General features: G+C 30.4%; 1 protein-coding gene across 1 annotated transcript in view; it reads left to right on the forward strand.

Moving 5' to 3' along the window:
• LOC134725951 (calcium-activated potassium channel subunit alpha-1-like) overlaps positions 1-17,014 on the forward strand; it is a 73,024-nt gene that overhangs the window by 37,825 nt on the left and 18,185 nt on the right. The window contains exons 10-16 of the mRNA XM_063590269.1: positions 1,997-2,149; positions 4,284-4,439; positions 7,993-8,105; positions 9,048-9,206; positions 9,529-9,605; positions 11,605-11,640; positions 12,871-12,894. Coding sequence (XP_063446339.1) covers positions 1,997-2,149; positions 4,284-4,439; positions 7,993-8,105; positions 9,048-9,206; positions 9,529-9,605; positions 11,605-11,640; positions 12,871-12,894 — 718 coding nt within the window. The remainder of the gene's footprint in view (positions 1-1,996; positions 2,150-4,283; positions 4,440-7,992; positions 8,106-9,047; positions 9,207-9,528; positions 9,606-11,604; positions 11,641-12,870; positions 12,895-17,014) is intronic.

Consider the following 17,014-nt stretch of genomic DNA (forward strand, 5'->3'; position numbering starts at 1 on the left):
AAAATTGAATAATTGGGGTTCTTTAATATGCCGAATCTTACTGTGTATGTAGATTCTTAATTTTTGGTCCCGTTTTCAAATTGGTCTACATTAAGGTCCAAAGGGTCCAAAATTAAACTTAGTTTGATTTTAACAAAAATTGAAACCTTGGGGTTCTTTGATATGCTGAATCTAAAAATGTACATAGATTTTTAATTATTGGCCCAGTTTTCAAGTTGGCCCAAATCGAGGTCCAAAATTAAACATTGTTTGATTTCATCAAAAATTGAATAATTGGGGTTCTTTGATATGCCAAATCTAACTGTGTATGTAGATTCTTATTTTTTGGTCCAGTTTTAAAATTGGTCTAAATTAAAGTGCAAAGGGTCCAAAATTAAACTAAGTTTGATTTTAACAAAAATCAAATTCTTGGGCCTCTTTGATATGCTGAATCTAAACATGTACTTAGATTTTTGATTATGGGCCCAGTTTTCAAGTTGGTCCAAATCAGGATCTAAAATTATTATATTAAGTATTGTGCAATAGCAAGTCTTTTCAATTGCACAGTATTGTGCAATGGCAAGAAATATCTAATTTCACAATATTGTGAAATAGCAAATTTTTTTTTAATTAAGAGTTATCTTTCTTTGTCCAGTAAAGTAAGCAAGAAATATCTGCAAGAATATTTTTTAATTGGAGTTATCTTTCTTTGTCCAGAATCAACTTAAATCTTTGTCATATACAATATACAATGTATATTCACTTTTTACTACCAACTGATAAATTTAAATAATCTTGACCATTCAGTGATAACAAGCAGTTTTTTTACATCTTAATATTTTATGATGTATTTAAATGAGTAGTAATTGTTGCAAACTCCATTAGAATATTTTAATTGAAATTAGTTTTGGAATAAGGGAAAGGGGGATGTGATTAAAAAATTGGGTTCAATTTTTCTCATTTAAAATTTCATAAATAAAAAGAAAATTTCTTCAAACATTTTTTTGAGAGGATTAATATTCAACAGCATAGTGAATTGCTCTAAGAGAAAACAAAAATTTTAAGTTCATATGAATACATTCATTCTGTGTCAGAAACCTATGCTGTGTCAACTATTTAATCACAATCCAAATTTAGAGCGGAATCCAGCTTGAATGTTGTGTCCATACTTGCCCCAACTGTTCAGGGTTCAACCTCTGCGGTCGTATAAAGCTACGCCCTGCGGAGCATCTGGTTTATATAAAAGAAATATTAAATTGCCTTTTCCTTGAAAATAAATAAAGACCATGATTTTTTGATTTTTTTAAAATCTCTATAAAGGGGAACACCCCTGAGGTGAGATGAAGCTGAGAGTTCTCATTTTTTCATAAAAAAAAAATGCATGGATTATCATAAAATTTTGAATGGAAATGGGGAATATGTCAAAGAAACAACAACCCAACCAAAGAGCAGACAACAGGTGAAGATCACTAATGGGTCTTTAATGCAGTGAGAAAAATCCTCAGCTGGCCCCTAAATAAAAGTGTGTACTAGTTCAGTTTATCTCTATTTTCCATGTCAATGTTTTGAGAAATAAGGACAATGGAAAAGTGTTTAAATATGTACTTAGGTGAGGTTTTGGAATAAGTGTCAAATGTTTGGACTCTTGGTGTTTTCTATACCATATAAGGTAAAATATTTTGCCCCATAACATGTATTTATATTTTAACATAAGACTTAATAGCTCATAAAAGGTCATTTGACAAAATTTAAGCAGATTCTTGATTCTCTTTCTTTTGATTTGAGACCCAAATAATAGCAATGCAAATATAAGGCAAAAGTCTGAGTCAGCGTTTTCCCGCCATATTTTATAAATCAAATATCTAGGAAAGCAGCTCCATGACCTGTCAATATTTTTTAGTTGTTTTGATCCTTTAACCAATACTCTTCCAGCTTAAAGTATCAATTTTGAATTCTTGATTTATTTAATTTTACCTTAGATCACCTAAGTACATCCTTAATATTGTTTATAATACAGATCCAGTCAGCTGATGCCTGTTTAGTTCTAGCCAATAAATACTGTACAGACCCCGACCAGGAGGATGCTGCTAATATAATGAGGGTGATATCCATCAAAAACTTCCATGCTGATATCAAGGTTATTGTACAGTTAATGCAGTATCATAATAAGGTATGGATGCTGCTAATATAATGAGGGTGATATCCATCAAAAACTTCCATGCTGATATCTAAGTTGTTGTACAGTTGATGCAGTATCATAATAAGGTATAAAATAAATTATTCATTTGAGCTGTGTTGAATAGAAATTGACCTTATGCAAATGAATCTATTTACTTATTTAGGGTTGAACAAATCTCTATGCAAAGTCTTTAACTGATTGAAAATTGAGGCGATATACTTGATAAAAGAACCCTATACAAAACATCATACACCAATCATCTTTTATTTCTTATTTGAATCTTCCAAAATTAATCAAAGTCTTATCAATGTACATGTATACATGCACTTGCATACGGTCGATTTGTATCTGAAGAAGTCTAATCAATGTACATGTATACATGCACTTGCATACGGTCGATTTGTATCTGAAGAAGTCTAATCAATGTACATGTATACATGCACTTGCATACGGTCGATTTGTATCTGAAGAAGTCTAATCAATGTACATGTATACATGCACTTGCATACGGTCGATTTGTATCTGAAGAAGTCTAATCAATGTACATGGATACATGCACTTGCATACGGTCGATTTGTATCTGAAGAAGTCTAATCAATGTACATGGATACATGCACTTGCATGAGGTCAATTTGTATCTGATGTAGCTCATTTATTGAATTTTTTATTCACATAATATTTATAAAACAAATAATGATTGCTTCATGAGGAAAACAAGAATATATTTTTATTATGCCCCACCCATGATAGTAGAGGGGCATTGTGTTTTCTGGTCTGTGTGACCGTTCGTTTGTTCATTCGTCTGCCCCGTTTCAGGTTAAAGTTTTTGGTCACGGTAGTTTTTGATGAAGGTGGAAGTCAAATTAACTTGAAATTTAGTACAGTGTTGCCCATGATATGGTCTTTCTAATTTTAATGTAAAATTAAAGTTTTGACCCCAATTTCACAGTCCACTGATTATGGAAAATGATAGTGCAAGTGGGTCATCTGTGTACTTTGGACACATTCTTGTTTATCATAAAACAGGATGGGTTTTTGGACCAAACTACCTAAATTACACTATATCTGCAATGTTCATCAGTGAAACATTGATTTTCATTGTTTCTATTGGTCTTTAAACATAATTAAAAACATTTTTGTAGATTTAATTAGATATATGTGGAAAATTGTAGTTTTCCTTATATATGGCTAATTGTTAAGTCTGATCAATAATAGAGACTTTCATTTGAATCAGTTACTATCTATCAGGATTCTTATATTTTATTCATAAGAATATACACTCAACTTCTCAAGGCAAACAAATAGTAATGAAATTGTGGCGTGAAAACAACACCTTTGATAATTATACTTATGTATTGTAGGATCAGATAATGAAAAAGTATCCTACAGTGTAAAATAGAAATACAGTTAGATTAGATTGATGTTATTTAGTGAATAGAGAAGGGTGATTACTTACAAACAAACAAACAAAAAGGACCATGCAAATTCTCAGTGAGCAACTCAATTGTAAAGGATATAATGATTCACTGCATCACTATAGTCCTCTTACATTTATAACAGTTGTTTTTTACATAAATTTCATATTAGGGAGGGGGGACTGACTGCCTATGAGGGTGCCTGTTCCAGTCATACAGGTGAAACACTGAATATTGTGATATTGTGAGCGTTAAAATCTAACAGCTAGGGAAAGGAAATGTTGCAAATTTGTATCACATTACAGAAAAAGCCAACCTTATTAACCTACTTCCCTATCACTTTTTCATATCATATCTCAGTCAGTGGGATACAGGAAATATCAATTCCTTTGGTGAAAAAATAACTGGGACACAACAATGAGATTATATGTATTTCTATACTATGCAGAAGGTTGAAATTCAAAGTATTGTTTATAAAGGGAAACTTGTCTTCTGCTTGTAGTTATCCTGGAACATGTGAATAGATAATAATGAAGTATTTAGTAATTTTTCAGCCTAATGTGCCAATGCACATCTCTGTATACTACTATGAGTTCTTTTGTTTCTTATATCAAAAGTACCAACTAAGTCTTTTTAGAAATGAAGAAAACCAGAAAAAGAAGGTTGGGTTTACAACTATTTCTCAACTTACAATACAATGTTTGTTTTAGGCTTATCTCCTGAATATTCCCAGCTGGGACTGGAAAAGAGGAGATGATGCCGTCTGTGTGGCTGAACTGAAGCTAGGGTTTATAGCTCAAAGTTGTTTGGCTCCAGGATTCTCTACCCTAATGGCAAATCTCTTCACTATGAGGTCTGATAAAACTGTAAGTATACAATGATTCGTTGTAGAGTTTGACACTTGCGTTATATATTTATTTAAATTAGTGTTGGAATTTAAATGAGGAAAATTCTGATAGCTTGGATTCTGTCTTACAAGAAATATTTTATATAATTCAATGAACTGTTCAAAATCTCACAAGATTCCAAGATTCCAAGATATCAAATGAACACTCTAAAATCTTTGTGTATGGTATTGATGTTTTGATTTTTAATTTTTACGAAGTAATTATACAATACATTTGAAATTTCTGTAGTAATTTTAGAATGTCTATAAATCAAATGGCATCATTGGGATCAATTTATTTGTGTTGCCTTGACCCTGATGTCTTATTTCAGTCCTTTTTATTTATATATTGAGGAATTAATTTTTAATATTTATTAGATAAAAGCCATGGTATGGATTAAATATGAAATAATGGAAATTTGGGGAAATTGGAATGAATAGCAACCCAAAAACACAAACAAACATAAAAGGGTTAACATTATATATTTTTCAATGATAGGCAAGTCTAAAGATTCAGCTAAGTTGAGAATGGACTCAGTATTCTGACAATTTTAGATCTAACCTCAACATCAAACTTTTGATGGACAGAAAACGTATTTCATAAATTTCTGTATAACCAACATAACTTAGTAAATGGTACGCAAGACCAAGAAATGCTTTCATTTCTGATTTGTAGCTCCAAGGCATTTTTATTGTCATTTGGCCTTTGCCTTTGTAGTGAATATGAAAATAGAGAGATGAGGTATGATTGCCAATAAGACAACTATCCAACAAAGTTCAAATACAGTGGATGTAAGCAATTAAAGGCAACTATATAGACATAAGACATAATATGTCTTATAAAGCTTTATTTAGAGTCGGTATAAGCAAGCAATTACAAACATAAGCTCTGAAGAGCTTTTAAAACCGACATAACAACAAAATTTATGGCCTTCATGAATGAGAAAAAAAACATAATGTAAAGTCAGCTATAAAAGGCCCGCCAGACATGGGAATATGAAACAATTCGACTAAGAAAACTAACTGTCTATATATATAGCTACATGTACTTGATTACAAAACAATTAATCTGAAATGAAAATGACAGAAACGAACCAACAACAACCAGTGAACTACATGCTCCTCACCAATTAATATTAACCTCCTGCTCCCCTTTGCCTTTGGCTTTCTAATTTATATTTGAATCACTATAGCCCTCACTATAACCTTTCCCCATAAAGTAAGACCTCTTGTCCGGCATTAATTATATCAGTTTCACTGAGCCTGCAAATTTTAGTTTCGTCAACATTTTCACACTGCAATACTAGCGGTCGAAGTTTCACTTCCTAAACTACTTTCAATTTTGTGCATTGTTCTCCCGTACATTCACAGCCCTATCCGCTTATTTCACCCCATACTCAATCAAAGTGTATGTGTCACTCGAGTACCAGCATTTCAAAGCCATATCTCTGTTCCCTCGAAATCGAGAATTGATTTTGTAGCAAAGCCATGAACGCGAAAAAACTTACTTGTCTAGTTCCGATTTGTGGGGGGAATCAAAGGCTTTAAAAAGATCGCCATCATATGTATTTAAGATATATTGAACCATTTATTTTTATTATATAGTTAAAACTACCTAAGAATTATAAAGGGCCTCATCAAAACACAGAAAACAGCTGTACTTCCACTCATCGTTATCGAGAGAAGCCATTTTGAAACCCCACATGACCTCAAAACGTGTTTCCGGTTCTAATTTTAGAATTGATTTGATTTATTTACCTTTCACGATGTTTTTAATGCTGTTGAAGAACTGAAATAATACCCTCAGATATCATAGATTTTAATTGAAACATTGATTTCAACTGTTTAGAACGGTAAATAGCAGAAAATTGCGGCTTTTGTTGGGACAACATTTATGTATCCTGAAAGATATACTCGCCCTGCGCACTGTGTATCCTCAAGGATACATGCGCCCTGCGCATTGTGTATCCTCAAGGATACACTCGCCGTGAAAGGGTTAAGATCTTGACATCTTCTATAGATCATCTAAGATATCTAAGATACATTCTATTGTTGAAGATCAAATGTCTTTGTTTGTTTCTTTGTGTCATATGGTTGCTATTTTATTGGTGTATAGCCCACATAACTGTTTACTATTGCACTGTTTGGAAAGTAAATAAGGTTTTGTGTGAATTTGTTGAAGTTTGATATACAGTTTTATTAAATTCTATGATAACCAAGATAATATATGTGTTATTAACAAAATCGAATAAACCAACATGTTACACTGCATCAATGTGTGTAATGAATAAATATTTTAAAAGGCTACTTTCAATTTGAAAAAATTGTGAGTAGATTTAGCAGATGCAAAAGCTAATTACGTAAATTGACTAGCTATTACCATTAAAAATTCACATCTCAGACTTAATTAGGATTTTTTTTCAAATTGCATAATGCTCAAAACCTTGCATGGTTTTTCCAGTAGAGAGACCTTAAATTCTAATATAAAATTGACACTTTTTGTGTAAGTTAATCAGTGTATTGATTTACACATTATGTATGTGATTAAGGTTTTCATTAAAGGAAGTAGATCTTATTACTTTAAACACATATCAATAAAACAATATGAATATGGTCCTGAATATATGTTAGATTTTATGTTGATTTTAATATTTAAGTAACTAAAACAATGAAAATAAATGACAAATCTAATGACTTATGGAACATTTTAATGACAATAAATTTCCAATATTTGAGTAAAAAATTGAAAAGAGATATCGTTAATCTTCTTCTCAAAGCATAAATTGTATAACATTAATCACATTAGAAAAGTTGATTTACTAGATGGATTCTTTGAATAATTCTTTTGTACTGGTACAGGCTGTTTAGACTAGGTCTTATTAATGTCTGTTTGTTTGGTCATTTATTTGCTCTTTAAAACACTTTTCAGCTCAATAGATGGTCACCAAAGAGACAGTGGAGTGACAACAATATAACTTTGTTTGACATTTTTAAGATTACCTCCATATTTACAAAGGCATATATAATGCAGGAATCCTGTTCATTTTCAGAAGTCAAAGGGAAAAAGTGGGGTCTCAAAATTACCCCAACCCCAAACAAATAGAATTCAGAATTAGTAGCAGGCCAACCTTTGATTTTATAATGACAAGTGATAGGTCACTCCCTTGTCCCAAAGGCTTGCACTTTCCTAAATGACTAAGTGGATTTTATTTAGAATTGCTCAAATCTGAATCATGCATGTTTCCAAAAAACGTAAACTCTGTCACATAACCAATGTCTTGACCTTAGAAGCCATTAAATTGTTTGCCGTCCAACTGAAGGTAATCCCAATAGCTATTCAAAAATTTCATGAACTTGGTTCATATGACTTTATGTTAAATTTGACTGAGCTTCTAAACAGCTTTTATGGTGGGATTTAAAATGAACTAGCAAGTTTTAAAGAATATGAATATCATGAATAGATTTTTGTGGTGAAGGAATACATTACATTACCAAACTGGCCGTACAATTTTATCTAATGATTTTTTTTGTAGAATATGGAGTTACCAGATTGGCAGAAAGACTATTTGAGAGGAACAGCCATGGAGATGTACACAGAATATCTATCTAGTTCCTTTAATGGTATGACATTCCCAGAAGCTGCTGAGTAAGTAGTTCATGCTGCTTTAGATTATAGTGATTATTATACAAAAGTGTAATGTCCATGAGTTCAGAACTCTGATTTAAAAGTCCTAATCACTTTATGACACTTAAGGTGGTATGGGAGTCTAAAATAAAAATGATAGAATTTGTTCATACTTCGCCAAAATGTAGTATCTATTGATACATGTTAAAAAATATTATAAAAATGATAGGTCACCGTGCATTTTTTCTAGCTACGGGTCGTGACAAAATGACACATTTTGTATGGATTATACAGGAAAAAAAACACCATTTTGTGAATAGAAACTAATTGAAATGATAGAATTGTAAAATAAATTAGGAAAATATAGCTTTCAAACAATGCTTTGATAATATCAAAAGAAAAGATAGGGTCACCGTACGATTTTTCCGGCTAAAATACAAAGTAGGAAAATTCCATGAACAATCCAACAGAAAATGCACTGTTTTAGAGTTACCTCCCCTTAAAATGACAATTTCAAAATATTTAAAAACAACCAAAAATAATCTACACTTGTACATATATTTATATTTTTAAGTTATATTCTTATAAATTGGATCTTTTAAATGTAAAAAACCATGAAATATCAGCATTATTGCATCAAATTTTGCTAATGTGATAGAAAATATGGACCTTAGATTCTCTGTTTTTTTACAATCCAAGATGGCGAAAGACACCCATACCACCTTAATAATTCTCATAGCTTCTAAATAACAAATTTTTTAGCTCTTACTCAAAATTACATTCAGTTTTGAATTTATTGAAATAAAGACAATACTCAAACTTTCTCTTTTTTTAAATTTTGAGGACATCTTCTGGTGAAACTTAACATGAATAAACTAGATGTTATTGAAACTGCAACCCAGCAACAAATGCTTACCAAAATAAACATGTGAAAGCTAAAAATATGTTTGTCTCTATTTTCAGATTATGTTTTTCCAAATTAGAATTACTATTACTGGCTATTGAAGTACGTACAGAAGATGGAAGGGAGAGCACTCTAGCTATCAATCCTGGATCCAAAATCAAAATAGAAAATGCTACACAGGGATTCTTCATTGCTGAATCTGCTGAAGAAGTTAAAAGGTATAGTTTTAAAAATTACTGAAAGGTTACACTTTGATGTCTTCAATAATGGTCAGCTTTTGTAATTTCACTAAAACAAATTAGATTTTTTAATTCTAAATAAAAACTGAATGAAGTAAATGACAGCCATGCATATCCTGGTTGAGGTTGAAGTCTATATTTTAAGACTAAACTACTGATCGAAACAGGGTTTTAGGAAAAAGAGCTATCCAAATTCATATTGTTATTAGAGTTTTAAAAGTACATTTTGAACTGAATTACATTGATATTATCTTTTGCTCAATATTTATTTACCTTCATACTTGTATGTTTGTTATTTTAGAGCCTTTTATTATTGTCAAGCCTGTCATGGAGCTCTGAAAGAAGCTAGGGCCATCAAGAAATGTAGATGTAGACCATGTAAGTTTTATCACACAATTCTGCAAGCATGTTTTTACTATAACATGTATAAGTCTAAGATGAATTATTGAGAAAGCAGAAATTACCTTACACCTAAACCTCCAGAAAGAACTGAAAACAAGTCTGATAAAATTCCTGACTTTTGGAAAAGCACAAATACATCTTGTGGGGTAAAATTGGTTATTTGAGGAATACCTGATATAATAACTGGGAAAAAACAGATACCTACACTGAAAAGTACACAAATAAAAATACATTGGATATGAATTCATACAGGCAGTTATGGTCACAGGATTTGATTAAGTCAAGGTCTATATATAGATACTGAGCCCTCCCAATTGTTTGTTTTCAACCCCATAAAAACTTAATTTAGTTAGTTTTCAAGTTAGTATAGATTGATAGAGTTAGACTGAATAACACAGCTAGAAAATGTTTACAATATTTAAACAACACCTTGCGAAAATTTACAGTCATAATGGAAAAAATCCAGCGATTTTGTTTTTAATATAAAAATAATTGATGAATTGATTGTTGATGTTGTATATAGATACATAAACTTTTCATAGATTCAGTGACATTGATAGTTAGTTATAGATGCTGTTAATTGATAAAAATAGATTATTATTTCAATGCTATTTATAGATGCTGTTAATTGATAAAAATAGATTATTATTTCAATGCTATTTATAGATGCTTTGTGTTTGATGTTTTGCTTTGTTGGTTATTATGATAAGCTTGAGATCTACCAAATGACAGGGTATATGTTTACGCCAAATGACAGGGTATATGTTTAAATCAACAGTTCATGATCGAGTAATGAGGAAAGCCATTTTTAGTTGTAGCCCAGCTATTATTGGGAGGACATAGATGCTCTATGTCATTTGGTAATATGTGTGGACTAGCATGAACAGTTTTGGTACATCTTGGCTTACGTCCAATCATATTACAATTTTCACCAAACCTTTAACTTTCCATAAACAAACGTTATCATGTAACTGTCTCTGAAAGTAAGATTTGTTTGCATGGTGTTTATATTTAATTGGTAACCTCAGCCGAATTAGAACCTATTTTGAATTGACAAGAACCAGGGAAACTTTGTATGATCAAATAAAAATAGCATGGATAAGATAGTTTAACACTTTTCCATCTCACCACTTGTGCCTCTCAAGATGTTTTTTTTTTATTTAAAAATATAAGTTTATGTATACTAGTATTCTAGTAATATTATTAAAGTAATAGTATGGTTGAAGTACTGTTAGGATATATAATTACATTTCACCAGACATCATTCTATATTTGATATTTTCAAATTATTAAGTTGGGGGTTTCTTTTAATCCTGTTTAGTTTTGTCCATGTTGAAGTTTTTGTATAACGCTTGATCCTTGAAGTTGTTTTTTTATGCCCCACCTACGATATTAGAGGGACATTATGTTTCTGGACTGTGCGTCCGTTTGACCGTTCGTTTGTCCGTTCGTTCGTCCGTCCGTCCATCTGTTCGTTTGTCCGTCTGTCTGTTACACTTCAGGTTAAAGTTTTTGGTCAAGGTAGTTTTTGAAGAAGTTGAAGTCCAATCAACTTGAAACTTAGTATACGTGTTCCCTTTGATAAGATCATTCTAATTTTAATGCCAAATTAGAGAATTTATTCCAATTTCACGGTCCAGTAAACATAGAAAATGATAGTGCGAGTGGGGCATCCGTGTACTGTGGACACATTCTTGTTAATTCATTGTTTAATTACCATTCCTGTGAATAACCAAAGTGGTTTTTAATAACACTTCTCAAAATCTAAATGTAATGATGCCTGCTTGATTAAAAAAATAACAAAAAAGCAAAACATCAATCTCAGTCTAAGTTGTACAGAAAGGGAGGTAATTCATTGATTTTATTTTCTATCAGTGGCTTTATTCAAGTAAGGGAGATAATTCTTTGATTTTATTTTCTATCAGTGGCTTTATTCAAGTAAGGGAGATAATTCTTTGATTTTATTTTCTATCAGTGGCTTTATTCAAGAAAGGAGCGACAGCTGTTATAGGTTTGTTACCATTTCATGTTGTCTTTTGTTAAAATTGATTTATTTATGTCTTTCTATCATTTTTCTTTGTTTAAATATTTATTTATGATAAATGTGGTGTAGGGCCAAAGTGGCTAATTGTTTTGAAAATGATAAGATTCAGTATTGTGAAATTCTTTTAATGTTGTATAATCTTGCAAAGAACTTTTTGTTAACTTGAAAAGCTTTTTTGAATAAAGATATATGTGGTTTAAGTGGGTTTTTTTATTCTAGGAATTTGGGATTTTAGCTTTTTGCATGCTTATGCAACTTCTGGCAATTTAAAATATATATAAATCTGCTAAAACTGCAACAAAAAATGAAAGCTCAATTTGAATATTTTGTATTACAATTTGCAATATTTCTACAACAACAACAAAAAACCAAAGAAATGAAAAGAAAATTTTCAAAGGTTAGTTTTTTCAAAACATTAGTAACTTGTTAGTATATTAAACTTCTCTATATAATACATAAACAAGTTACATTAAGGTTTATTTTATTCCTGTTACTTTTTTTAATTTGATATTTGTTACTAACAAACAGCACAGTGTATGTGTGTGTCTTGGTACTAAGCTTCACTATTAAAATGGTTGTAAAATTGGCTATAAGCAACTTAGAAAAAAATGTTCTCTTTTTATGTTGTACGTGAAATTATGTATGCATGCTTTTTTATTTATTTGAATATGGAGAAAAGGTTTATTTTACAGAATAGTGTGATTTAAACTAGCTATGTTTACAAAAGAGGCTTAGCTTTTTATTTTAATTATAAGTTATATTTCAGACTTCTGTTTTGTAGTTAAAAACTTTTATAAATCATAGAAGAAATAATAAAAAAAAATCCACTTACATGTATATGTAAACTCACTTTTTCCAATTGAACATGTTCAGTAAGTCAAAATTTTATGTACCATGTATATTACCTAGTAAATCTCTATTTTATAATCTGATGTTTTAATTGAGATTAAATTTTCTTATGATCCCAACAAAGTGTCACATCTAAGATATTTGAATTATTAAATATGTTCCAAATTTTTGTGTGATCTAGGATATTTGAATTAAAAAAATAACTGTTTGATTTTGTTATTATAGGATTATGCAACTTTTTATTCTTCTGATATTTTGATAGTAGCACCACCATTGCTAAAAAGGATCAAATAATTCTAACACAATAGGAATAAGAATGTAAACAGTAGCACTTTCTATTTCAAACAGGGACCCAGGCTTTGTTAAGAACTGGTGAGAGGCATGGGGACACAGTCTATTAGATTGATTGTCACTAATTTGTTGTAACAGTGAAACCTGATTAAACCAAACCTCTTCAGGACATAAGATTTTGTTTGGTTTTGACCATCTTCAGGACATAAGATTTTGTTTGGTTTTGACCAATGGTCAGCTTCATAAGGTTCACAACACATACAATTTGATATGGTGGTACTTTTAAGAACATGTTGGTTTATACAGGTTTTCGGTTAAATTGCAGGATTCAGTTTAGCCAGGTTTCACTGTACTGAGTGTCATTCACATAATGTCACTGATGACAAACCACTATATATTTTGTCATTAATTTTGAGTTATTTCAAATTATTTTTGTTATTGCTAGCAAATTGTTCTAATTATACTACAGGGAAATTTGCAATAGCTGAAAGTGGTGAGATTTCAAGCATGTTCTGTTAGTCAATACTAATAGTCTAACATACATGTACATTTTGGAATGAAGAATCGTTGTAACAGTGTGTTAAATTTATATAACAGCTTCATATTGTTTGTAAGTTTATTAATTGTATTCTGAGCTTCACAGAACAAGAGTGTACAATTCAGTAGGCATCCATATATATCAGTGATGATTGGTGGTTTAATAACCAAATTTCTGCTTTTTCCATATACAGAAGATTTACAATAACTTATTTTAAAATTCTGCTTACATTATATGGCCTGATGGAACTTTAATTCACAGGATACTACAAGACAAGTTATTTTTCAATTAACTTTTAGGATTATTACATGGACATCAACAAATACTCAATAGTTAATTTAAAAATCTTTTTCTGAGTTATTATAAGTTTAAATGCCAGAAGTGACTCAGAAATTTGGAATCTTTATGATATCTCGATATGAATATTAAGTTCTTGGATTAGGATATTTCTTTTTTCACAACACCATTATCCTAAAAATAACCTTTTATTATAATCAGTTTGTTTTGTTTGATTTCACTATATGTGAAGATATCCACTAAATTTTGTGTTCCTACACATTCAAATATGTTCTAATGGTCACACAAACAATTGATGATACATCAAATGTTAATTTCGCTATCAATATAAACATGCAGTGGAATAATATGTGATATTCACACAGAATTTCTGAATTTGTTTTATGACCATATATATATATATATATATATATCTTTATTCTCACAAACCAAATTACAAAGGTATAGAGATAATTATACATATTTCAAAATTACATAAATAAATAATGTACGAAAGTAGATAGAGGCATTCACAATTGTTCACCCAGAAAAGTTCAATTTGTTATTGATCTCCTTAATAAGTTTACATAGTTCGTTCAGTTCTGAACATTTTTTTGAATTCATTAAGTCATAAAACTTCAATGTGTTTGGACTATTTCTATAGTAAAATGCAATACATTTTTTTCTACAGTTATCAAAAGCTGAACAATTAAAAATGTAATGGTATTCATCACCAATGGCATCTGAATTACATAATACACATTTTCTGTTTTCTCTTTCTATGTTTTGCCATCTTCCAGTTTCTATTGGAAATTTCATGTTAAAAGTTCGAAATTTAAAAAATAAGGATATTTGCCTGTCATCCAAAATATTCAAATATTTCTCAAACTCCAAAGTATCTTTAAATAAACGATAATTTAATGCTTTTGGTGATTCCGGTAGGCTTGCTAGCCATTTTTGTTTGAATTGATCTATTAAATTCTGTTTGATGGTTACATGTAGCCATGTTTTATTTACAAAAAAGATATTGTTCCATACATATGACAAGCCACACGTGTCTGAAATTGACTTGACTTGTTTTAACCATAAAATATTTGTACCATATTTGGCAGTTGCTAAGTTATACAAAATAAAAGGCAATTTGTCCGGTTTCCCGGTTACCAACTTGAACCAATAATTTATCATTCGTAACTTAATTGAAATATCTAATGGATATCTTCCCAATTCACCATAAATCATAAAATCAGGAGTAGACTTTTTTACTCGAAGTAATATTTTACAAAATTTAATATGAACCCTCTCTATTATTGAATTATTTCCAAAACCCCAGACTTCACAACCATACAGAAGTATTGGTTTAACAATTTTATCAAATAGATCAAGTTGGCATTCAATTGACAGATTATGTACTCTACCTTTTTGAATAATATCGTACATAGCATGTGTTGCTTTTTCACATTGCTTTTTTTAGCTCTTGAAAAATTTCCTGACCTAGACAGTAATACACCAAGATAAGTAAATTCACTCACAATATCAAGTATTATATTATCATACTTAAAAACAATATTCTGTGGTAGTCTACCTTGTGAAAAAATTACAATCTTACTTTTTTCCACATTTACTCTTAGTTTCCATAACTCACAATATTCATATAAGGAGTCCAGTTGTCTTTGTAAATCTATCTGAGATTCTGCCATTAAGACAGGATCGTCAGCATATAAAATGACAAACAATTTTAAATAAACATTTAACTCTATTTCTAACTCATCAGAGATAGTGCACAAACCTTCTATATTATTATTCTGTAAAAACAATTCCAGATCGTTAAGATAAATGGAAAAAAGCAAAGGAGAGAGATTCTCTCCCTGCCTAACACCAATAGAACAAGGGAAAAATTCAGAAAAATCTGATCCAAAGTGGATACGTGATTTGATATTATTGTACATGTTGACAATAACGTTATACATCTTTCTGTTAATCGAATGTTTAATAAGTTTTGACCAAAGACCAGACTGCCAAACAGTATCGAAAGCTTTCGCAAAGTCAACGAAAGCACAATATAGTTTCTTCTTTTTCCTCTTTAGCAACTCAAATAAAATGTGAATAACAAATATATTGTCTACTGTAGAATAACCTTTTCTGAAGCCAGCCTGGTTTTCATTTAACCATATGCATTTTACAGTTTTCACTTGACCCTGACCTTGACTTTTATATGGTTCACTGATTAGTATTTATTCTTATTATTAAAGACAGTTTATCCTTTACAATAAGTTGTGGTCAACTGATGTTCAGTACTTCAGTACTTTGATTAAATTTACTACAACCAAAGCACTTATTTGCTGTCAGTGTGAATATAGAAAGCTTTAATATAGAATGTAACTGTACAAACCATGTTCAGCTTTAAATATATATAAAAGAATGATTGTAAAAGTAGAAATGTGAAAGTATGTTCATTTATGGCTGAAGCTTCCAGGGTTTGTGAAAATGAGTTGATCTGTGTGGTTTTACTTGATGGATTCAGACTTTGCATTCAAAACTTTTAATGATTTTTGATTTTGCTGAATATGGATTTTTAGGATGTAGTTCTCAAGGAACAAAAATACTTGCACTTTTTCAGTTTTCAGTAGTAGTTATGAAACTTTGTTAGTAAAAGATTGTCTATTATCATTATTATATTATAGCAATACATCGGATGAAACGATATAAAAAAAGCAGAGTTGGTATAGCTTGTGAGTCAAAAATGCAAAATATTAAACTAGTCAAAGAGCTTCTACTAACCATTAACCAAATATAGTGTATGAGACAGAATAACAGCGCTAACAAGTTAGATATAGATAGAGTCATATTGTATATCTTATCACTCATCTTGTACATACTTTGGTGTAGGTCAAATATATATTTACTCAAAGAACTTTGAATTAAGGATTTTGACAAATATAAGTTGCATTATTTTAAATTAAAAAAAAACCATTTGAACAAACAGTTTATTTTCTCAAGGTGGTTAATTTAATTTTCATTTCTTCCCTAACTGTTTTACTAGCATTTTCTTAAAGTAAAATACATTGTTTATCATGTAAGGACAGAGTTCCTAGGTGTGCAGCGTGTGCTTATTGGTATATCATTCTTTAAAACAAAAGAGGTTTTATAAACACCAAAATATTTCATAAGAAGTTTAGCTCTGTAAATAATAATCATAAAAAGTTCTAAGTTGATAATAGATTTACTGTTAAGATTTCCATCATATTAAATCAATGGGAAGGTAAGCAGTAGGCACAAGTTGGTTGTTGAAGTTAGAGGTCACTTTCAGGGTTTGTTTTTGTTCAGAAAGCATACAATATAGCTGTAGTTTATGTAATCCAGAGCTTTATTTTAATATTAGCAAAAGAA

The sequence above is a fragment of the Mytilus trossulus genome, chromosome 7 (assembly GCF_036588685.1).
Source record: "Mytilus trossulus isolate FHL-02 chromosome 7, PNRI_Mtr1.1.1.hap1, whole genome shotgun sequence".
In the NCBI taxonomy this organism is placed as follows: Eukaryota; Metazoa; Mollusca; class Bivalvia; order Mytilida; family Mytilidae; genus Mytilus; species Mytilus trossulus.